The 25,025-nt window shown below is 39.0% G+C and overlaps 1 protein-coding gene and 1 long non-coding RNA gene across 2 annotated transcripts; one reads left to right on the top strand and one right to left on the bottom strand.

Moving 5' to 3' along the window:
- Positions 1-1,896: 1,896 nt before the first annotated feature.
- LOC146504096 (sodium- and chloride-dependent GABA transporter 2) lies at positions 1,897-16,213 on the bottom strand. Its single transcript, XM_085130384.1, has 14 exons — positions 15,476-16,213; positions 14,584-14,718; positions 12,009-12,149; positions 11,821-11,908; positions 8,320-8,452; positions 7,021-7,155; positions 6,846-6,949; positions 6,604-6,728; positions 5,607-5,719; positions 5,393-5,530; positions 5,140-5,242; positions 4,788-4,888; positions 4,541-4,711; positions 1,897-4,373 (listed from the first exon to the last, which is right to left on the bottom strand). Exons 1-14 carry the CDS (start codon positions 15,633-15,635, stop codon positions 4,281-4,283), a joined length of 1,740 nt encoding a protein of 579 aa, XP_084986510.1. The 5' UTR covers positions 15,636-16,213; the 3' UTR covers positions 1,897-4,280.
- A 1,598-nt stretch (positions 16,214-17,811) lies between these two features.
- Positions 17,812-20,709, top strand: LOC146504095 (uncharacterized). The gene is made up of 2 exons (XR_014868641.1): positions 17,812-18,628; positions 18,736-20,709. It is a non-coding gene; the product is annotated as an uncharacterized LOC146504095 (long non-coding RNA).
- The last annotated feature ends 4,316 nt before the right edge of the window (positions 20,710-25,025 follow it).

Here is a 25,025-nt window from a genome sequence, read left to right as displayed (position 1 = left end):
AATTTAGAAAAGTAGGAGAGAACCGACAGGGGCATGTGCTGAGATGCGGTGCTGCACAAGAACAAGAGCAAAATAAAGAAAAATTATTATGTTTAGTTTTGATAAATTAAAATTAAAATGTACCATTACACTCAGAGGATCAATATGAAATTCAATATATGCTAATTTTGTATGAAGTACGTGACTGATAGCTGTTCTGTCCTGAGCTTTTGTTTTTACAGCACCCACTTGACCACACCAACAGTTTCTCGCCACCAAAAGGGGGTACTTGCAAAGAATAGGGAGGAATATCATCAGAAGTGGGAAAATGTGCAGAGATTGGCTAATCTGACCAGGAAATGTTATAAATGGATTGTCGGAACAGTCAGCGTTAAAGTCACCTTTGACAGTCCAGACTAAGATGGCGTTGGACATCTTCAGGGCGGAAAAGGGTTGGTGTGACCAAGGTGTGGTTTGGCTTGTTGTATGTATATTCCAAGATGATATGGCTCTGGATGGACCAGTTACCAGGGCATGGAAGGAGGACAGACTCATTAAATGAGGAGAAGGAATTTTCTGGGGTTGAAGATCCTCTGGGTGAGTGGTTGACTAAAAGCATGCATAAAATAAAAGCTGTTGTTTGTTATTGATTGGTAATAGATTGATAATTGGCCATATTTACAGCTGCATTGACTTGTTGTGGACGTAGTCTACTTCATGTTTAAGCACTCTAATTAGCAGATTGAAAATAGTGACATTAAAGGAAGAATATGCAGCACCACCCTGTCAGATGCCAGTGCCGGTGGGGCTCAGTGATGAATCAGGTGAGCTGGATTCATGGCTGAATCAAAACAAAGATGCCCCTGCTGTGGTCAGTAAGGGATAAAAAGGGTGTGTTTTACTGTTATTGTAGCATCAGCATTATTGTTACACCAGAATTATATAACAAGCATTGCATTGAACATTTATTGAAGCTATTGACATTACATTAACATTTGTATTACAGTGATTGTTATAACCTCATGTTAATCTTCTAGTTACAGGTGTCAAAAGTAGTCAACAAGTTTATGTTGAAGTGAAGTTCATATTAATACAGGTTTTGTTTGTAGACAATTGGGAAGACGCAGGCTCTGGGCGGGGCCAAGAGTTGAACAGATCTAACATGACAATTAAATTGATTTCATTCCCTAACACAGGATAACAAGACTGGACCAACGACACTGGATAGGAGAAAGTCTGATACTTTCTAAGATATGAGGTCACTAACCTTTTCTTTTAATTTTCTAGCTCCGTTGAATTGACACATGTTAGAATTAGAAATGGCTGATTTGTTTTTGATGTCTTTTATTAGAATGAGTGGTTTTAATCATTTTCATACATACCTTGCAAATGTGCTTATAATGAGTTGGCACTCGGTCTTTTGAAGGTAATAAGCTTCGTTCGGCGATAGTCCGGACTGATAAAGTGTAGGAAATGCCAGTGCAGCAGGCTAAACGCAAACACGCTTACACACACATACATTAAATTAGGTTAAGTCCTTGGGACATTCTGAATGTTCTAAACCAATTCTGAACCACCAAAAGATCAGTAGACAACAACATTAGATTGTTAGAACTGGGAAGAGAGGTGTTTTGGTTTTCTGTCTCTTACAGAGAAAGGAACAGACACCAGACGAGGTCACAGATATACGCAGTGTTGGGAAGGTTACTTTTAAAATGTACTTCATTACAGAATACAGAATACATGCCCCAAAATGTATTCTGTAACGTATTCCGTTACGTTACTCAATGAGAGTAACGTATTCTGAATACTTTGGATTACTTCATATATTATCATGCTGTTTACAACTACATGAATGTACTATTGCTGTGATTTATTACTGTTTATTACTGTTACTACCTTATTACTGAAGGTAGTAAAGGGACCTCTGACTAATACGGTGGGTTCTGTGTCAGGCTCGTAGCCGAAAACTAGCTTTACTTTGTTGTCTGGGTCAAGTTTGCTAACCAGAGACAGAGAGAGGCGTTGAAAGGCTGCTCCAACGGAACTTATTGTTTTTGGAGGAAAACACGAACACGGTGTACAGTCAAGTCTTAATAGCTTACTTACAACTGGGCTCGTCAGGCACTCTTCTTGGCTGCAGTGGTTATTATTATATTTACATGCTTCCAGCTCCCGTTTTTGCTCGATGACAGCTCGTACTTTTCCTTTTTCTCCCTCGCTCACAGACACATAACGGGTATGGCAGTCCATTCTCCCTGCAGCACGGACTACACTGCCTATGATGCTACATTCTTTAGAGCTATACCTGTAGCATTCTGCCTATTAGCTTAGCACAACAACAACAACAGGCGCTCTCTCACCCAGGAAACACAGAGAGAGAGAGCGTCACCCTGTAACCATGGCAACCTAACGCTGCCGCCTGGAACAACAGAATGTAGCTGACAAACAAAACCCAAACAGTCCTGACCCGCGACAATATGAAACAGGGAAGTACCGCCGTGTAATCCATTTATTTCAACAAAGTAACTGTATTCTAAATACCACCTTTTTAAACTGTAACTGTAACGGAATACAGTTACTCATATTTTGTATTTTAAATACGTAACGGCGGTACATGTATTCCGTTACTCCCCAACACTGGATATACGAGGATCCTTTGAAGCAGAGACAGACACGGTGACTGCTGAAACACCAACTGGGTTCAAGTGTCATGGCATTTTGGGCTCCAGTTAGTCACCTCAAAAGGATGGATCCCATAAACACAGCAATAACCATGAAGGGGTTGGCGGAAATCCAGGAACACCAGACCAACGACGTTCGAGAGGCTCTTGGGCGAAAGGGGGACACGTTCCTGTTCCTTTTTCTGGGGAACACAGCTGTGACCCCAGAATACACAGATCATTGTTTGAAATCGGGGCAGAATAATCCCCTGATCTGTGCAACGACTGAAGGGTTGTCTAACCCCTGACGTTGAAGAAAGATGAGCAGAGGATCACCCGACTGGAAGACACTGGTGCCTACAGCAATAAAATAAAGGCTAAAAGCTCCTCGGACAGAGGTTCTAGTCTGAGTACGTTTGAAGGGTATAAGGTAGCACCAAAATAAAGCTGTGGGAGAACTGGGGAGTGATGGGAGTATCACCTGTACCTACTATTGTTGTTGTAATAAAAGTTTTTCTTGCATCTGAACTGCGCAAACACAGAGGTCATCTCACATATGCTTCACCCAACAGGGGGACAAAGAGCCTCAGGAGTAAGGAGAAATGAACCCGGCAATACTGGATTGCAGGGTGTAAGTGAGCTCTTTAAGTCTAAAGAGCTCATCAGGGGGAATTGTCGGATTATAATATTATTTTATGCCATGTTAGACCCCTAATTAAAGATTGTGAATTATTATGTAGTTTTAGTTTGCATTATTCTCCTGAATTAGAAGAAGGTGATAACTATTACATTTGGTAAACTGATCTGCATTACATGAGACTGTTGATTTATTGTGAATGAATGATATTGTTTTATGATGCATTATACTGCTGAGTTATAAGAAATACTGTTCACAGAAAGTCATCGCCTTATTTGTCTGGTTAGAAGAGAACAGAGCATACTGCCCCATCTCACCAGGAGCAGATAAACAGGGAGCCATGGTCGTAGCTTAGGCGCTGTGTGTGAGAAAGAATGTGAATGTTTAGGCTTTTATGATTAGGTGGGGGCCACTAGAGGCTATAAGAGTTTGATCAAGGCTCCACCATTTTGAGATCTGATGCTGTCTGCTGTATGGTGTCCATCTCCCACGCGTGTGTTCATTAAATCATCGTTTGACTTGACCCGGCCGGACCAGTGTTGTTATTTTGGGTTTTCCTCTTGTATCCATCCCCAATATTTGAATCCGTAACAGTACTCAGCACCCCCAAAGCTCTGATCCTAGAATCGCCCCTGCCTTTAACGTTTAAGGACTTTTTTTTGAGGTCAGTCATATCAACACAAAAGCATTTTTTCTTTTTGTAACATGTGGTGTAAAACATCATTTTTGGGAGTGCACTGCACAAACACAGCAAACATCTTTCCATTAAAGGAAATGTGTGTGGATTTAGATACATTGATATATTGTATAAACAAAAAGACCAAAAAAAAGGAAAGAAAAAGAAGACAATGAATCACTATGATGCAGCTCAAATGGGCACAGAAGTGGAAAAAAAGAGAATTTTTTTTAAGTGGAAAACAGAGAAAGTGACATCACATTCAACTCCAAATCGTAGGTGTTACAAAGGGATCAGATGACCTTTCGTATCAGTTGAGTGTGAACTACTGCAAAAGTTCTCTGATGGTCTCTAGCTCAGGTTCCCTCTTTTGGTTCTCTAAATTTTCAAGATTAGGCTGGCACAGATGATGGAAACGCTACAAAATGGAAAAAATGGAGAAAAACTTAATTTAAAAGTTTTAAAATAATTCTAAAAAGGCTATTATTACCATGATTTCTATTATGATAAAAATCACCCAGTAAACATGAAAGTCTTACATTTTTGTTTAACTATATATTTAATATAATAACACAGTCATCCCACCTGACTTAGAGTCCCAGTCTCAGTGCCCAGCTTATACAGGGCCCATCCTGGAACAAGCAGGATGGAGGAGAGGGCCAGTATCCACCCCAGCACATATGCCCAGGATGGGTAGATGTACCACCGATTAAAGGTCAGAGGCTGGTACTCAATTAAAGAACATATAAAAGAGCCCTGAGAAATCAAAAGGAGATGGTTTAGTTGGTGGAGAATTGAGTGTTGGTATGCTAATACTTAAAGCCACACTCACCAGTGAGACCAGTGGTGTGAGGTAGAGCCAGCAGAGTTTAAAGAAGTAGTTGGCTCGTGTTCCTGTCATGTCCTTTATTATGTCATATAACTTATCTACCCCTTAATAGGAGAAGAAACAAGATAAACAACGTATAAAGATCACACTTGGTGTCAATGGAACGCTGTGGATGTATTTTTTTCACATAAAGGTCAAATGACAGCCAAAGGAGTCATAATTAGTCATGTAAAGACTCCATTATAATGTCCTCACAAGTGTCTGCAAGATTTGCTTCTATATATGAGAACATTTCCCTGATCATGTCATCATTACGACATCATTAGTGTGAGATATAAAAGAAGAGCACACCTACCAAATATCCAACCCAGTGCCAGAGTTTCAAACACACATAGAAAGAGGATGCAGGCTCCATTACAAGCATAGTAGTCCAACAACTGGAACACAAACATCCCTCCCTAGAGACAATGACACAGATATTTATTTTGCATGCATTTAGTTTTGTTACTAAAATCTGAAAATTAGGATATGTAATGTTTAATATTTTCTTTTAGACCCCCACACACATTTCCAAAACATTTTCTGGCAGTGATACATTACATACAGACCTCAGTAACCATGACAAGCTGAGAGAAGAAGCATATTAAGCAGAAGAGAAGGAGAAAAATCTCCCTTCGGCCGGCTCTGCGCAAAACTTTGGGAAACATATCGATGAAGGACGTCATCACTACTTCCATGGCAACAAACTGTGCAGAAAATGGACAAAACACACTGAGTAAATTTCAAAGCATAAATGCAATGTTCCAAAGTTGTGTGTCTTACTTGTGTATCCAGGCCCAAGAGAATGAGCATAACAAAGAAACAGATGGACCACAGTTGAGGCAGGGGCATCATGGCTACAGCCTGAGGGTATGCAATGAACGCCAGGCCTGGACCTGAAACACAACAGCATGATGCCAGAACATATCAAACATGCCAGCCAGTGGTAAATGTTTGTGTTTTAGTTTGTACAGTTTGTGGTGTGTAATGGCATAAATATGACAGCAGAAATGCAGAAAATTGAACAATCACCTGTGCCTGTTCATATTAAGAGGGAAAAATCAAATGACATCAGGTTTTCACCATTACTCACGTGTTTGACTGTGATGGCACAATGGCACTGACTGATTTAGCCCACATAATATAGTCTGACTATTGGAACTCAAAGGATGCTGAGACCTGATTAGTATGGTAGTTAGTTTCCATAGCTGTAAAAATAATTTTTTGCCAATGAGACCTAAGTCTTAATTTCATGTTAAGCATCACAAAATGTCAACTTCCTGACACAAACATTTAGCAAAGCATTTTGTTTTCCTATAGAAATGTGAATACCACAGAAAAACCAATCCTTCTGTTCCACATTCCTCCTCTTCCTATAATCAAGATAACAAGGAAACTTTCACACAATGTTTGGATGCCAATTTTCTTATTGAGATATCGTACATTTTGAATTTTCAGTGGCAAAAGTACTTTGTTGTTTTTCTTCCAGTGCTGGAAACAAGTTCCCATAGATTAGGTATAAACTCACTACTGAGAAATTAAGCTTTTGTAAACAAAAAATGTTGAAATCATTCAAAAAATACTGTTCCCCAAAATCAAGCTTAACAATTAAAACAGAGCCCTGAAAATTTTAAAATCTTTCTCGTTCTGTTACCAAGTCTGTGACCAGTTGAGACATGCTCCCATAATATTGTTATGTAAGACTGAGTCCATTTATGGATCATTGTTATGTCATATTTATGGGTCCAGGAGAATATGGTCGCATGTTTGTGATATATACCTGACTCGGCCACTTCTGCAATGGGAACACCTTGCTCATGAGCCATGAATCCCAGCACTGAGAACACAGCAAAACCAGCTACAACACTGGTACCACTGTTCAGCAAACACAGCATCAGAGAGTCTCTGCAAATGACAAAAACAAAGTGCAAAGTGCAGTTACTGCATGTGACAAAATATGAGGTTGTTAATATTTAAATATCTATTTAAAATTAAGGTAAATAACTACTAATCATCATGTACCTATAGCAGTTGTTGTTATATTTGTTGTAGCTTCCCAGCACAGTTAGGGTACCCACACCGATACTGTAGGAGAAGAAGATCTGACTCGCAGCCTCCATCCACACCTGTTCCAAAAAAGCAACAGTATTACACTTGTCCACCTGTGTCAGACACTGTTAGAGATTTGAGCTCTTACCTGAGGGTCTATCAGTCGTGAGGGTTCAGGCAGAAGATAAAACATGATTCCTTCGAATGCTCCAGGAAGAGAGAGGCCACGAATCAAAAGTATTAACAACATCACATAGGGAAAGGTAGCTGTGACATATACCACCTGTGGGGAAAAAACAACACTTCACAGCAATTAAGTGTTTACTCAATATGTACTATGTATACATACTGTATATAGAGCTACAGTGAGGAAAAATAATTATTTGATCTCCAGCTGATTTTGTAAGTTTGATTGCTTATAAAGAAGTGAACAGTCTCTAATGTTTGTGGTAATTTAATTTTAATGGAGAACACATTAAATAAAAGTTATAAATTGATTTCCATGTCATTGAACAAAATAAGTTCAATGACATGCCAGAACTCTGGTTACAGACGCTCCTGTCACAGTTCTGGATCTTAGATCCAGCTTTTGAGTCTATTGTGGGGGGGGGGGGGGGGGGGGGGGTTGAGTGTTTTGTGTTATCATTATGACTTAAGTTTCAACAGGCTGTCCTCAATTTATTCTTATTATTGCTTCAGAGTTTTCTTGTGATCTCAGTTTAATTCCTTGTTTATTAAGTCCCTTTGTTCCTCCCTTTGTCGTGTGTCCCTCGCTCCCTAGGTGCATGTTGGTGTGTGTGCGTCTCTGCGTCTTGTTTCACTTTTGTTTTTACATGTTCCCCTCCTTGTTTTTCATTCCAAATTCCTCCTGTCTCTCGTGTGCATTCATGTCTGTTCTCCACAGCCCATTTTGCCTCTTGTTTCAACAAAAACGAAAACAAACAAATAAAAACATAGCAACACAGTTACCCCTGTGTCGTTATGTCTATTTGTTATGTGTGTTGCCCTGCGTTTATTTTCTCACATTTTAGATTAGTTATTGGCTTTTGGTTTTTCTTATTTTTGTACCTTTGTGTTTTTTGCCTAAATAAAATGCTAGCCTTTTGTTATTAAGTTCCTTTTTCCCACTGCCATCTTCACAGGGGTCCTCCCATTGCCACACACAATCTGCATCCACAGATCGTTTACAACAGTTTTCTATATTTTGTCCACAAAATATGGGAAATCTGTGGAGGTAGCTAACACCTCAAGTTAAATACTTATTTCATTCAATGACATACAAATCAATTCATTATATAACTTTTATGTCACATTCTGCCTCACTCCATTGAAATTAATCTACCATTTAAATTAGAGAGTCATTAGAGAGTCATGTAAGTGGGCAAACGTACAACTTCTGCAGGGGATCAAATAACTATTCCCCCACTGCATTTACCAGCAAAACTACCTTTCCTGTAGATCTGACTCCTGTCCAGATGCAAAAGTAGCAGACGATCCACATAGCAATGAGGCACAACAGCACCTCCCACTGGATGCTGCCTATTTCCTCAATGCCCCCTGAGATCATCAGCACTCGTCGTCTAGAAGTTCAATTCAATTCAATTCAATTCAATTTTATTTATATAGCGCCAAATCACAACAAAAGTCGCCTCAAGGCGCTTCATAGATACAGAGAAAAGCCCAACAATCATATGACCCCCTATGAGCAAGCACTTTGGCGACAGTGGGAAGGAAAAACTCCCTTTTAACAGGAAGAAACCTCCGGCAGAACCAGGCTCAGGGAGGGCGGCCATCTGCTGCGACCGGTTGGGGTGAGAGAAGGAAGACAGGATAAAAGACATGCTGTGGAAGAGAGACAGAGATTAATAACATGTATGATTCAATACAGAGAGGTCTATTAACACATAGTGAGTGAGAAAGGTGACTGGAAAGGAAAAACTCAATGCATCATGGGAATCCCCCGGCAGCCTACATCTATTGCAGCATAACTAAGGGAGGATTCAGGGTCACCTGGTCCAGCCCTAACTATATGCTTTAGCAAAAAGGAAAGTTTTAAGCCTAATCTTAAAAGTAGAGATAGTGTCTGTCTCCCGAATCCAAACTGGAAGCTGGTTCCACAGAAGAGGGGCCTGAAAACTGAAGGCTCTCCCTCCCATTCTACTTTTAAATACTCTAGGAACAACAAGCAGGCCTGCAGAGCGGGAGCGAAGTGCTCTAATAGGGTAATATGGTACTACAAGGTCATTAAGATAAGATGGGGCCTGATTATTTAAGACCTTGTATGTGAGGAGCAGGATTTTGAATTCAATTCTGGATTTAACAGGAAGCCAATGAAGGGAAGCCAGAACAGGAGAAATATGCTCTCTCTTTCTAGTCCCTGTCAGTACTCTTGCTGCAGCATTTTGGATTAACTGAAGGCTTTTCAGTGAGTTTTTTGGACATCCTGATAATAATGAATTGCAGTAGTCCAGCCTGGAAGTAATAAATGCATGAACTAGTTTTTCAGCGTCACTCTGAGACAGGATATTTCTAATTTTAGAGATGTTGCGCAAATGGAAGAACGCAGTCTTACATATTTGTTTAATATGTGCGTTGAAGGACATATCCTGGTCAAAAATGACTCCAAGGTTCCTCACAGTGTTACTGGAGGCCAAGGTAATGCCATCCAGAGTAAGAATCTGGTTAGATACCATATTTCTAAGCTTTTCAGCGCCGAGTACAATGACCTCAGTTTTATCTGAGTTAAGAAGCAGAAAGTTAGTGGCCATCCAAGTCTTTATGTCTTTAAGACATTCCTGCAGTTTAACTAATTGGTGTGTGTTATCTGGCTTCATGGACAGATAGAGCTGGGTGTCATCTGCATAGCAGTGAAAATGTATGCTATGTCTTCTAATGATGCTGCCTAGGGGAAGCATGTATAATGTAAACAGAATTGGTCCTAGCACTGAACCCTGTGGAACTCCATAATTAACCTCAGTGTGTGAAGAGGACTCTCCATTTACATGCACAAATTGGAGTCTATTAGATAGATATGATACAAACCACTGCAGTGCAATACTTGTAATACCTACAGCATGTTCTAATCGCTCTAATAGGATATTATGGTCAACAGTATCGAATGCTGCACTAAGGTCAAGAAGGACAAGCACAGAGATGAGTCCACTGTCAGAGGCCATAAGAAGATCATTTGTAACCTTCAATAAAGCTGTTTCTGTGCTGTGATGAACTCTGAAACCTGACTGAAACTCTTCAAATAAACCATTCCTCTGCAGATGATCTGTTAGCTGTTTGACAACTACTCTTTCAAGGATTTTTGATATGAAAGGAAGGTTGGAGATTGGCCTATAATTAGCTAAGACTGCTGGGTCTAGAGATGGCTTTTTGAGTAAAGGTTTAACTGCAGCCACCTTGAAGGCCTGTGGTACATAGCCGATTATTAGAGATAGGTTGATCATATATAAGATCGAAGAATTAATCAATGGCAGGACTTCTTTGAGCAGTTTTGTAGGAATGGGGTCTAAAAGACACGTTGATGGTTTGGAGGAAGTAATTATTGAAGTTAACTCAGAAAGATCGATTGGAGAAAAAGAGTCTAACTTCAATCGTACTAAGAGTAGCTGTAGATAATATTACATCTGTGGGATGATTATTGGTAATTTTTTCTCTAATGATAAAAATTTTATTTGTGAAGAAGTTCATGAAGTCATCACTAGTTAACGTTAAAGGGATGGTTGGCTCAAAAGAGCTCTGACTTTTTGTCAGCCTGGCTACAGTGCTGAAGAGAAACCTGGGGTTGTTCTTATTTTCTTCAATCAGTGATGAGTAGTAAGCTGTTCTGGCTTTGCGGAGGGCTTTCTTATAAAGCAACAAACTATTTCTCCAGGCTAAATGATGATCCTCTAAATTTGTGACACGCCATTTCCTCTCCAGATTACGAGTCATCTGCTTTAGGGTACGTGTTTGAGAATTATACCACGGGGTCAGGTACTTCTGATTAGAGACCTTAGTTTTCACTGGAGCTACAGTATCCAGAGTCGTACGTAGTGAGGAGGTGAAATTATTAACAAGATAATCGACCTCTGTTGGGGTAGCGTTCAGATAGCTGCTCTGCTCTGTGTTGGTACAGGGCATTGACGATGATAACAGTGGCTGGATTATATTCTTAAACTTAGTTATAGCGCTTTCAGAAAGACATCTACTTTGATAAAGTCCACTCTCCACTGCTGCGTAATCAATTATTGTAAATGTAAATGTTATCAGGAAATGATCAGACAGGAGAGGGTTTTCAGGAAACACTGTTAAATGTTCAGTTTCTATGCCATATGTTAAAACAAGATCTAGAGTGTGATTAAAGTGGTGGGTGGGTTCTTTTACATTTTGAGAGAAACCAATTGAGTCTAACAACAGATTAAATGCCATGTTGAGGCTGTCATTTTTAGCATCAACATGGATGTTAAAATCACCCACAATAATTATTTTATCTGAGCTCAGAAGTAAATCAGATAAAAAGTCTGAGAAATCAGACAGAAACTCTGTGTAAGGCCCAGGTGGACGATAGATGATAACAAGTAAGACTGGTTTCTGAGTTTCACAGCTGGGGTGGACAATGTTAAGCATCAGGCTTTCAAATGAATTAAAAGTCTGTCTTGGTCTTTCATTAATTAATAGACTGGTGTGAAAAATTGCTGCCACACCGCCCCCTCGACCTGTGCTTCGAGATTTCTGGTAGTTAGAATGACTCGGGGGTGTTGATTCATTTAAACTAACATAATCATCATCAAGTCAATTAAATGCAGAATGTAAAAAAAAACAATATATAGATTGATAGACAGACAGATCGATAGGTAGAAGGATATAGATATATATAACTGGAAAAGGTACAAAATGTTTTATTGGGCTTTAAATAACTTGGTATGTAGGCTTTTTCAGTCCATCTACATAGACATACTCCCAAAATTCGGTGGCTGCAGAGGTCGAGTTTGTCTGGTTGGTCCAGTGGACGGTGTTATTTTTTGTTGAAAAGTCTACACAGCCCTCTGAGAGGAGAGTGTGAAAAGTGTCAGAACAAAAGTTTAAATACCTAAACATACTTTGACAATTTTTTATTGGAAATTGGAAATAATCTTTGCATTTTACCTGTGTTCCAGTCGTTGTTGCAGGAGGCCCAGGGGAGCTGAGAGCTGAAGGAGAACACGAGGTAGAACAAAGCCCAGGACAGAATAATGATGTAGGTCATACAGCTATAGAAGAGGATTAGTTGTCCACCAAATCCAATCCCTGAAAGGCATTTACAGATAATAATTACAAAAATCTCCATTTATCAATTACTCGTTGTTTTGGGGTTACTCAGCAGTTTTGGCTTGAGGTCTGTGACTGTGGTGGTCCATTTGAATGAACTCATTGTCATATTCAAGAAACCAGTTTAAGATGATTTTGTGATATAACAGGATAATATGACATTATCCTGCTCAAAGTAGCCATCAGAAGATGGCTACACTCTGGTCATAAAGTGATGGACAAGGTCAGAAGCAATACTTAAGTAGGCTCTGGCATTTAAACGATGTGCAGCTGGTACTAAAGGGCACACGGTGTACCAAGAAAATATCCACCACATTATTACATTAGCACCACCACCAGCCTGAACCACTGATCCAAGGCAGTGTGGACTCATGCTTCTATGCCAAACCTACCATCAGAAAAAAAGTTTGCTCTCTTCTCCAGTTTTGGTGAGCTTCTGTGAATCACAGTCTCAGTTTACTGTTTCTTATCTGAGTGCAGTGTTGGGGAGTAACGGAATACCGCCGTTACGTATTTCAAGTACAAAATATGAGTAACTGTATTCCGTTACAGTTACAGTTTAAAAAGGTGGTATTTAGAATACAGTTACTTTGTTGAAATAAATCGATTACACGGCGGTACTTTCCTGTTTCATATTGTCGCGGGTCAGGACTGTTTGGGTTTTGTTTGGCAGCTACGTTCTGTTGTTCCAGGCGGCAGCGTTACGGTTGCCATGGTTACAGGGTGACGCTCTCTCTCTGCGTGTTTCCTGGGTGAGAGAGCGCCTTTTTGTTGTTGTTGTGCCAAGCTAATAGGCAGAATACTACAGGTATAGCTCTAAAGAATGTAGCATCATAGGCAGTGTAGTCCGTGCTGCAGGAAGAATGGACTGCCATACACGTTATGTGTCTGTGAGCGAGGGAGGGAAAAAAAGGAAAAGTACGAGCTGTCATCGAGCAAAAACGGGAGCTGGAAGCATGTAAATATAATAATAACCACTGCAGCCAAGAAGAGTGCCACGAGCCCAGTTGTAAGTAAGCTATTAAGACTTGGCTGTACACTGTGTTCGTGTTTTCCTCCAAAAACAATAAGTTCCTTTGGAGCAGCCGTTCAACGCCTCTCTGTCTCTCGCAAGCAAAGTTGACCCAGACAACAAAGTAAAGCTATTTTTCGGCTACGAGCCCGACACAGAACCCACCGTATTAGCCAGAGGTCCCTTTACTATGGTTCGGAGCCGTGGACCTTCAGTAACAGTAATAAATCACAGCAATAGTACATTCACGTAGTTGTAAACAGCATGATAATATATTAAGTAATCCAAAGTATTCAGAATACGTTACTCTCATTGAGTAACGTAACAGAATACGTTACAGAATACATTTTGGGGCATGTATTCTGTATTCTGTAATGGAATACATTTTAAAAGTAACCTTCCCAACACTGTGTGAGTGGCACTTGGTGTGATTACAGCTGAAGCCCATCTGCTTCAAGGTTGTTGTGCATTGAGAGATCCTATTTTTCCCAGGATATATTGGATGTCTGTATGTGTGTGTGTGTGTGTGTGTTTCATTTTGCATGTGCATATTTGATTTGTGTGTGGGTACTTGAAATCCATGTGTGCGTATTCAGATTTTTGCTACAATAATATGTCAAGATACTGTAGCAGGTTACATGTGAAAAGGAAGCCTAGTGAAAAGTTGGGTGAGCTGTAATTGTTACTTGCCTGTATTTTAAATGCTTTCAGCAAAATGTTAAGACTTTTCAGGCCAAAATCCTAATAATGATAATACATCGTAACCATATGAAACTTTAAAGTCCACTTTTATTTCAGGCTGCTTGCATTATGTTGCTATTTGCTAACTTAAAATGAAATGGGTCCAATAACGTGCAGCTACATTAGCTTTTATGTGTAGAATTCAGTTGTGGGATAGTCCAGTGCCTATTATTCATGGTCAGAAGATTCCTTTAAAAATATAAATAAATAAAGAGTGCCACAAACACTGTTTTATACATTAGCTTGGTAGCAGTCTGCAGTAAAGGGGACAAATACATTCCAATATTTAATAAAATTTAGTATTTCTAATTTGAACACCATGGGAAATATTTGAGATAATGCAGAAAAGTGAACCACACACATAATATTAGTCTTAACATATTAAATTTAAATGCATAGAAATTACATCTTGTTCCTTTAGAACTGCCTAGTAGCAAATCATTGAGAATTACTTGCAAAACACAATGTTACCAGTTCTCAGTTTAGGCTTGAACTCTTAATTGAAGATTGTGATAAGTACAGAATTGGCTTAACTTTAAATATTTATTAACTTGTTCACTACATTTTGAGACACAGTTGTGCAAGACTGTGAATAAATGGCCATTGAAGAGAAGGATAACATGATGTTTTCTTGTTATTAACAATCCCTGAACAGCTTACCTTCTGCTAGTGGGCACAGCTTCCTCCAGCAGGTAATGCCACCCTCCTGGGTGAATTGCCCTATAGTTGTCTCCAGCAGGAACACGGGTACACCACAGGTTACCACAAATACCAGATATGGCACCAGGAATGCACCTGAATTAAAAACATACACAGTAAACATACCTGTTGTGCAGCTTCTGAGTAACAATCTTACTCAATTAAATAAGGACCTGGTATATGCTTTTAAAAACAAAACATATATCAGTTGTTTAAACATACTACCAAAATTAAGACGACATATTGGGAAGTTATTAAAGGAAATTTTTACTAATGAATTGTTTGACTAGTACTTTTACTACTACTGCTGCTACAACTACTTTTTACTAGAACTTTGTTTGTGAAAGTTGAATTCACAAAAAAACTACAAGGCAGATTTTTATAAACTAATAATATTGTTTTCTTCTTTTTTAATTATAATGATTCTATTGCAAACAATCAAGCTGCCTGAGGACTGGATGCCATTGAATTCAATGGAGCAGAGTCTCCACTTTGGATGCTGGCATCAGATTTGATGGAATCAACCTGCTGACAAATCCAAAATGCTTCAAACAGATGGAGGGCCCTTCTTGACTTCACCTACAGTTGTCATGTGAGCTACCTCAAGTGATAAAATTAACATGTCCTAGAGTACCAATGGAGTTTGAAGTCACACTTTCAGTCTCATTTCAGTGACTGTGAACTAGTAATGATAGACCTTGAACTAGTACTGTTTTGTAATTTATTTTGCTCATGCTTTGCACAATCAATATAATCCTACAAGATTAATACACCTTTTGGTTAGTTAATGTAAAATTAATATATTAAATTAATTAAACATAAGTGTTAGGAACGCAGTTCCTCATTTGCTTACCCCCTCCATTTTTGTAACAGAGGTAGGGAAACCTCCACACGTTCCCCAGGCCGACAACATTTCCTGCCACAGCAAGGAGAAATTCCACCTTATTTCCCCAGTGTCCTCGCTCCTCCACCTCTGGCTGTGTGTCTGTCTGCATAGATTTTATTTTCATCATTTCCAAAGATTCAGGGTGCGGACAATGATGGCACTGTGCTTGGTGCTCTAATCGTCACTGCCTTTATATTCTCTGCCAATTCTGTGTTGAAGAATGAGTTAATAAGTTTTCAGTAGAAAAAATAATTAACTCCAGGAGAGTAACTGGATGAACAAAAAAGGTTTCAAAGGTTTCACTTTTAACTTGTTGGGGTCTATGTTTTTCAAGATGCATCTCAGATATAGGAGGGGTTAAAATTTAGTTGTGCTGCATCACTATGTCACAACTACCGATTGTTAAGCTATACTTGCCAGCCTTTTGTGTTGGTCAAAGTAAAAGTTTAAAGGAAACATTTAAGGCCATGAGAAGATTGCGAGTAAAAAGATTGGAGAGGAAGAGGAGGTGCACTTAAAAGGGGGGTCTCCTGTCTCTAATTTAACTGTGAGTTTGTGTTTGTGGTTGCAGTAGCTTCTGTTGGTTCTCTAAGGCTGGCCCAGAAGGTGGGGAGAGCCGAATTTCAAATGAATAACTGAGTAACAGGTTTTAGCAAGGGTCGTAGGAAAGTAGTTAAATATTTAATTTTCGTTTAAATATTTAAGTTAAAGTCCTATAGCTGAAGCACAAAGAAAGGTTTCTCAGTACATTTGTGTGGGATGTGGGATTTTTCAGTTAAATATAAACAAGGTGCATGACTCTGCAAAATTCTTTGTTTCCAACTTTCTTACCTTTGCCAGATTGTATTTAAGGTCTAAAGACACTAAGAGTTTTCAATACTTTGTTTTTCTAGATATATTGACGTCACAGAAGAAAAGTGAAGACCCATCAGTCAATTCTTATCATGGGCCACTCTTTAATATTACCCTGAATAGTGGTTTACAGACACTGCTTTGTAAATATGTCAGATGTCTGCATGATATCATCTTAAAACAACTTTTTTTTTAATATGTTAAGAAATGCATTATTTCATCTTGGCCATTAAGTGATGATGGTCTGTGAAAACAATCCAGAGTTATTTACCCACTGCTTTATTTGATTTCTACTTTTTTATTCCACATTGGAAAAATCCTGGATCCAAGTTCTAGGATTTTGAGTTTTTCTGTGAGTTATTAGTTCTTCTGGGTTTTTAGAAGTGATTTATGTTTTTGTTTTGTATCATTTCATGGTTTTCTATTGTAGTGTTATTTTACAATTCCTAGTTCTTAGTTTTGTTGTAAAAATTTTAAATTTACTTATTTAACGGGCAATTCACAACAACAGCTGCCTCAAGGTAATGTATAATGCAAGGTAAATACACTACAATAATAAAATAAAACAGAGAAAACCCCAAACAATCATATGACCCCCTATAAGCAAGGACAGGACAAAGACATGCTGTGGAAGAGAACCAGAGATTAGTAATAACTAATAATAAAATGCATAGAGGTGATGGTTGGTGTGATGCTTGGTTTTGGTTGATTATGGTTTGTAATTTGTGCCTTAGATTTTGGACTTTGTTTATGTCTTGATCTCTCAGCATTAAAGCTCGCCTTGGTGTTATTGGTGCTGCTCCCCAACTACAAATGAATCGACCTCTCACACAGCCTTAAACATGACAGGCATACAAATCTAGTTGTAGCAAAAATAAAAGGAAGTGCAATAAAAAAAAAAAAATTATTCTTTGCAAATTTGCATTTTATATCAATATGAAAAAACATATATGTTTTTCATATTTTGCCCTTGAAAATACAGTAGAACAAGCTTTGTACTAAGTGATCGACAGATCATTTTGACCAGCAAAACATTTGTAATTACACGGGGCTAAAGAAGAGAAAAGCACAGCTGGCCTAACAGCAAGAAAAAGGAGCCTGTGGGCATTTTCTGTCCAGTCCCACTGGTTTCTGTACTCTTGTTTTGTAGCTGCTTCTTCTGACCAAGTGTTAGATGACAGCGTTTCATGTTTCCAGCTTTGTCCCAAACCAGCATCTCTGCCTGAGTAGAGCAGCAGCTGGATGTGTAGCTCCACGGTGGCCCCTAGAGACAAAGCACTTACAAACTCCAAAACACGTACAAAATCCAAAAGACATGCAAACTCCAAAACACTTACAAAATACAAAGCACATGCAAACTCCAAAACTATGGGCAGAAATCTGTGCCATCAGAAACTGAATTTGAATAAGTTAAATTTGAATTTGAATTGCTCGGATTGAATGACCGAATGACCAGCGGATAAACTCTCAGGTTGGTAATAAATGTATTACATGTATAAGAACAAGCGTCATGTTAACAAATGATAGCCGTACAGTAACTTTTATGCTTATTCTAGCTGTTAGCTAAAAATACTAATTTGCCATCACCAGTGTGAATTCAGCTTTGACAAACAAATATGATCGACTGTTTCTAGTAGAATTCCAAAGTTGTCATCTTGTACCCGCTCAGAGCCCTGTATGCTTGCAGAGACCCCTACAGTAGGGAAACATGCAAAACGGTGTCCAAACCTTTGTATTTTAGCTTTATTTATGTCTTACACAGCATCCCAACTCTTTAGCTAACTTAATAACTTTAGCTAAAGTGAATAGTTGGTCTAATTCATTAGTGCAGCATTACTGGATCACCTCTGTTTGAAGTGATATGATATGTGACTGTCACTGTGTTTAACTACCATAATAATTCTTAGGGTACTGAGTGCATGCTTAATTTGTTTGTTTGTTTGTTTTTTTAAACATACTGCTCCATTGCTATGTTTGACAGGCTGAAGTTGTCGGGTCGCCTCCTAAATCAACCATCTTTTACAGGTGTTTTGTACCAGAAATGGAGTGTCCACTGAAGACTGAAGATACTGAATCTCTACGCCTTGCCATTGATCCCTCTTGTGCCTTCATCTAGACAAGAGACATTAACTTAACCACTCTCACATGTTCTGTACCTACATCACCTTCCCTGACAGTCGTAGCTTGGCTCATCTGAGGGTGAAATTATAAGAATGTGTTATTTTGCAAAGTGCTCTCTAGGGTTCCTAAATAAAATATGGCATTGAGGTCATTTCTTTTGAATTAATCCCTTCTTCTGAAATATAAGAACCTCTCGTGGTTTTAATGGCACTTTGGATTTCCTTACTTTCTGTTCCACTCCCAACCCCAAATAGATGCTGACAAGCTGACACAGTAACATGGAAGAGGGAAAAAAGTTGGAAAGGACTACTACAAATAAACCTAATGCCTAACAATGAAAAATGTAAAATAAGAACAATAATAATAATAAAGATAAAAGATGAAGTAACAAGTTTTTAGTTTTTTGTTTATTCCAAATGATCATCCAGATGTCTGTGACATGTGATGACAAACACCATAATGGAAGACCTTGGTCATCACATGCTTAAACTCATCATATATTTTTGCATATGCTGAACAGGCAGTCAGACATGCTGTAACTGTGGGGTAGAAAACTGCATGAACACCATATGGCAGGGGTCTCAAACTCCAGTCCTCGAGGGCCACTGTCCTGCAACTTTTCCACGTGTCCCTGTTGCAACACACCTAGTAGGTCATTAGGAAGACTATAGAACTTGACTGCATGCTGAGTTGGCAATTCAGCCATTTGATTCATGTTACAGCAGCTCATGAGTGAATGAACAATAAAAGTATTTTTAGAAGTATATGTTTCCAAATACATACATTTACTTAAATTTACTTGAGTAGGGTTAGGGGTTGCCACCTCAGCATGCAGTCAAGTTCTATACTCTTGCTAATGACCTAATTGTATTCAGGTGTGTTGCACCAGGGACACATGGAAAAGTCGCATGACACCGGCCCTTGAGGACTGGAGTTTGAGACCCCTGTCATATGGAATATGACAGGTGTGGTTGAACTGCATGAAGACTCTGAAGTTTCTCTTCTCTTCTGGCAGGACAGGAATGTAGCCTTGTCCTGTGAGCCACCGTAAGGGTGTACTTGGAGTAGAACTGGACTGTCACCGGCCTCAGGCTCTTCACCTTTTCAAAGACAAAGCAGTCATTTAGATTTAGATATTGTTTACCTGTAAATGCACAAAGTAAATTTAGAAATGTAATTCTTGTCAAGAGTAAAATCAAATCAAATCAAATCAATTTATTTATATAGCACTTTTCACAGGATAAAAACCACAAAGTGCTTCACAGTAATATAAAACAGAAATACATAAAATACATTAATAATAAAACACAGCACAAATCTAATTAAAAGCCAATCTAAATAAATGAGTCTTAAGCTGCTTTTTAAAAGAATAAATACAATCAAGGCAACGTAATGATGTAGGGAGAGCATTCCACAACCTGGGGGCCACCGCTCTAAAAGATCTATCTCCTCTGGTCTTAAAACGAGTTCATGGGACTACCAACAGCCTTTGATTAGAAGATCTCAGGCTGCGAGAGGGAGCGTGGGGTTCTAAAAGATCAGAAATGTAAGCAGGGGCATCACAATTCAAAGCTTTAAAAGTCAGTACCAAGATTTTAAAATGAATTCTAAAATGTACTGGAAGCCAGTGTAATGAACGTAACACTGGTGTAATGTGCTCTCTTTTCCGTGTCTTAGTTAAAAGCCTTGCAGCAGCATTCTGGACTAACTGGAGACGGTCAAGATTCCTTTTGCTCAAACAAAGAAAAAGGCTGTTACAATAATCTAAGCAAGAAGAGATAAAAGCATGAATAACCATTTCTAACTCAGACTTAGACAGCAAAGTTCGCAGTTTGGAGATGTTTCTTAGCTGAAAAAGGCAGTTCCTAATTAACTGGCGAGAGTGTTGTTCTAGGGACATGGCAGAATCAAAGATCACACCAAGGTACCTGAGGCTCAGGTGAACAGATGAGCCAAGAGAACCAAGATGCTGTTTGATTAGAGATATCTGGTTGTCAGGGGCAATAATTAATGTTTCTGACTTCTCAGAGTTCAACTGTAAGTAGTTGTCACCAAGCCACTGTTCAATGGAAGCTAAACATTTAATTAAAGAGGACAGTTTATGGACTTCCATCGGCTTAAAAGAACAATAGAGCTGAATATCATCAGCATAGAAGTGATAAGACACCTCAGGGAACTGCCTAATTATAAGTCCTAGAGGTAACATGTACAAAAGAAAAAGAATAGGACCCAGAACTGAACCCTGCGGTACCCCACATCTCAGATCTTTAGAATGTGACATAAACCGATTTGCAAAAACACTAAAAGATCTGTTAGAGAGATATGACTGAAACCACTTCAAAGCCAGACCAGACACACCAACTACGTCCCGGAGCCTGTTAATCAGGATGGTGTGGTCAATGGTGTCAAAGGCAGATGTCAAGTCCAACAAAACCATGACTGAGGATGCTCCGGAGTCAGCTGACATCATAATGTCACTAGAGACTTTAAGTAATGCGGTTTCTGTTGAGTGACTTTTACGGAAACCTGACTGAAATTTGTCATAAATTTCATGTTTTTCTAAAAAAGTGGTAAGTTGATCTGCAACTACTTTTTCCAGAATTTTCGATAATAATGGAAGCTTAGAGATAGGCCTATAATTCTTAAGCTGAGTTGGATCCAAACTGCTCTTTTTTAATATCGGCTCAACAACAGCATGTTTACAGAATGTAGGGACCACACCTGTTAAAAGAGAGGCATTGCATATCTCTACAATAGAGGGGCCAATGACAGAGAGAGCATTTTTAAACAGCCCAGCAGGTAGAATGTCATTTGCACAAGTGGTAATTTTCATTTTATCCAGCAGGAGTGACCATACACCATGGTTCACCATACATGACCTATGTATGGTGAACAAGCACTGATAGTGTAATCTACAGCTGTGGCCAAATGTTTAGAGAATGAGAAGTGTTGTTTGTTTATTTACAAAGTTTGCTGTTTCAGTGATAGTTGTATATCATATTATATCACTTCAAACAGATGTGATCCAGTAATGCTGCACTAATGAATTAGACCAACTATTCACTTTAGCTAAAGTTATTAAGTTAGCTAAAGAGTTGGGATGCTGTGTAAGACATAAATAAAGCTAAAATACAAAGGTTTGGACACCGTTTTGCATGTTTCCCTACTGTAGGGGTCTCTGCAAGCATACAGGCCTCTGAGCGGGTACAAGATGACAACTTTGGAATTCTACTAGAAACAGTCGATCATATTTGTTTGTCAAAGCTGAATTCAGGGCAAACTACGCTAAATTAGCGTTTTTAGCTAACAGCTACAAGAAGCATAAAAGTTACTGTACGGCTATCATTTGTTAACATGACGCTTGTTCTTATACATGTAATACATTTATTACCAACCTGAGAGTTTATCCGCTGGTCATTCGACATGACGAATGACTTCTGAAGTCGTAATTCAGCTCAAGACGCTGTAGATTCCCGTCAGTAACACTTTCGGTCCGCTGGTAAAACGTAGTTCTATTAATCTGCGCTTGATTACTCTTGAACCGGAACCGGATGTAAGTTCCAAAAAACTGAATTTTGGAACTGAAATTGAATTGTAGAACTGAAACTGAATGGTGAGAAGTGAATCTGAAATTATTCGAGAGCTAAATTTTTGAAGGATAAAATACAGTTTCAAAGCAAATGAATTAATTTTCAAAATATAAAATTCAATTTCAGTTTAGTGATGATCATTTTCAAACCAATAGATTGAATTTTAAATTAGGCTAATTCATATTCAATTTTTAAAAGCATTTATTCAAGTTACAATTCAGATTCAATCCGAGCATTTCAAATTCGAATTTAACTTATTCAAATTCAGCACAGATTTCTGCCCATACAAAACACGTACAAAATCCAAAACACATGCAAACTCCAAAAGACTTACAAAATACAAAACACTTACGAAATCCAAAACAAAATGGAAGTGCTCCAGGACGCTAGGGGCAGTGTTGAGCTCGATTTGCAAAATAAACGGTTTGTTGCAAACACATGGGCTCTATGGGACGGTCTAATCTCCGTTGCGCTGCCCAGGTTGCCTAGCAACCATGATACTAACCGCTGGAAACGTGTCATACAACTTTGTTTGACAGAAATGAAGAACATATTTTGTTCATTTGTTTGTTTGTTTCTACATGAGCTTTGTGTGATTTGATAAGTATCTGAGGCTGAGACCACAGGACTGTAAAACATGATTTTTGGGCTTCATTTCTGTACTGGATGGTCATTTTAAGATTAGCTAGTAAATAACAATTAGCTAATGTTGTTCATGAGACTAAAGTCATCTCACTTTGGTAATGTGAATATAATATGGCCAATATTATAGTTATTATATTAATCATTATTAGCTATTACAGCAGTGAACATGAATTCTGTGTCAAATACTGAGCTTCAGTACAGATTCAAGTTGCAGTTATTTATGTCTTATCACCTTAAATCTTCACTCAAAGACAAGTATCTTTAACAGTGCATATATAGGTGTATCATATATAAGAGAAATGTTGTTCCTTCAGTATGTTGGCATTACTAAATTTGGCTCATTGCTTACATATATTTATAAAAAGAAAATGTACAAGCTGTGATAACTGTTTCTGATAGAATGAAGAGTAGACTGATATATTGAATATTCCTTTATTGGGTGAGAAAATCAGACCATGTCATAACTGCTTTAAGTCATAGAGAATAGATATCAGAGCCTTAAACAGGCTGACTTCTGCTAAATGGGTCAAACTGGGCAGAAAGTATACAAACACATACAGTGGGGCAAAAAAGTATTTAGTCAGCCACCGATTGTGCAAGTTCCCCCACTTAAAATGATGACAGAGGTCAGTAATTTGCACCAGAGGTACACTTCAACTGTGAGAGACAGAATGTGAAAAAAAAATCCATGAATTCACATGGTAGGATTTGTAAAGAATTTATTCGTAAATCAGGGTGGAAAATAAGTATTTGGTCACCTCAAACAAGGAAAATCCCTGGCTCTCACAGACCTGTAACGTCTTCTGTAAGAAGCTTTTCTGTCCCCCACTCGTTACCTGTATGAATGGCACCTGTTTGACCTCATCATCTGTATAAAAGACACCTGTCCACAGCCTCAACCAGTCAGACTCCAAACTCCGCCATGGCCAAGACCAAAGAGCTTTCGAAGGACACCAGGAAAAGAATTGTAGACCTGCACCAGACTGGGAAGAGTGAATCTACAATAGGCAAGCAGCTTGGTGTGAAAAAATCAACGGTGGGAGCAATCATCAGAAAATGGAAGACATACAAGACCACTGATAATCTCCCTTGATCTGGGGCTCCACGCAAGATCTCATCCCGTGGGGTCAAAATGATCATGAGAACGGTGAGCAAAGATCCCAGAACCACACGGGGGGACCTGGTGAATGACCTGCAGAGAGCTGGGACCAAAGTAACAAAGGTCACCATCAGTAACACACTACAACGGCAGGGAATCAAATCCCGCAGTGCCAGACGTGTTCCGCTGCTGAAGCCAGTGCATGTCCAGGCCCGTCTGAAGTTTGCCAGAGAGCACATGGATGATACAGCAGAGGATTGGGAGAATGTCATGTGGTCAGATGAAACCAAAGTAGAACTTTTTGGTATAAACTCAACTCGTCGTGTTTGGAGGAAGAAGAATACTGAGTTGCATCCCAAGAACACCATACCTACTGTGAAGCATGGGGGTGGAAACATCATGCTATGGGGCTGTTTTTCTGCCAAGGGGACAGGACGACTGATCCGTGTTAAGGACAGAATGAATGGGGCCAAGTATCGTGAGATTTTGAGCCAAAACCTCCTTCCATCAGTGAGAACTTTGAAGATGAAACGAGGCTGGGTCTTCCAACATGACAATGATCCAAAACACACCGCCCGGGCAACAAAGGAGTGGCTCCGTAAGAAGCATTTGAAAGTCCTGGAGTGGCCTAGCCAGTCTCCAGACCTCAACCCCATAGAAAATCTGTGGCGGGAGTTGAAAGTCCGTGTTGCTCGGCGACAGCCCCAAAACATCACTGCTCTTGAGAAGATCTGCATGGAGGAATGGGCCAAAATACCAGCTACTGTGTGTGCAAACCTGGTAAAGACCTATAGTAAACGTTTGACCTCTGTTATTGCCAACAAAGGTTATGTTACAAAGTATTGAGTTGTATTTTTGTTATTGACCAAATACTTATTTTCCACCCTGATTTACGAATAAATTCTTTACAAATCCTACCATGTGAATTCATGGATTTTTTTTTCACATTCTGTCTCTCACAGTTGAAGTGTACCTCTGGTGCAAATTACTGACCTCTGTCATCATTTTAAGTGGGGGAACTTGCACAATCGGTGGCTGACTAAATACTTTTTTGCCCCACTGTAACATCCTTATGGAATATGATGTAACACTATAGATCAACTTACCTCAAAATATATAAAACATATAAACAATTACAGCAATATGATGCAACACACACAGCAGTGCTACTAATTCAAAATACTCAAGCTTCATAGAACTGAAACAAACA

Source organism: Neolamprologus multifasciatus, chromosome 14, assembly GCF_963576455.1.
Source record: "Neolamprologus multifasciatus chromosome 14, fNeoMul1.2, whole genome shotgun sequence".
Lineage (NCBI taxonomy): Eukaryota > Metazoa > Chordata > Actinopteri > Cichliformes > Cichlidae > Neolamprologus > Neolamprologus multifasciatus.
Note: the sequence above shows the minus strand (reverse complement) of the source record. Positions and strands in the feature narration are given on the sequence as shown.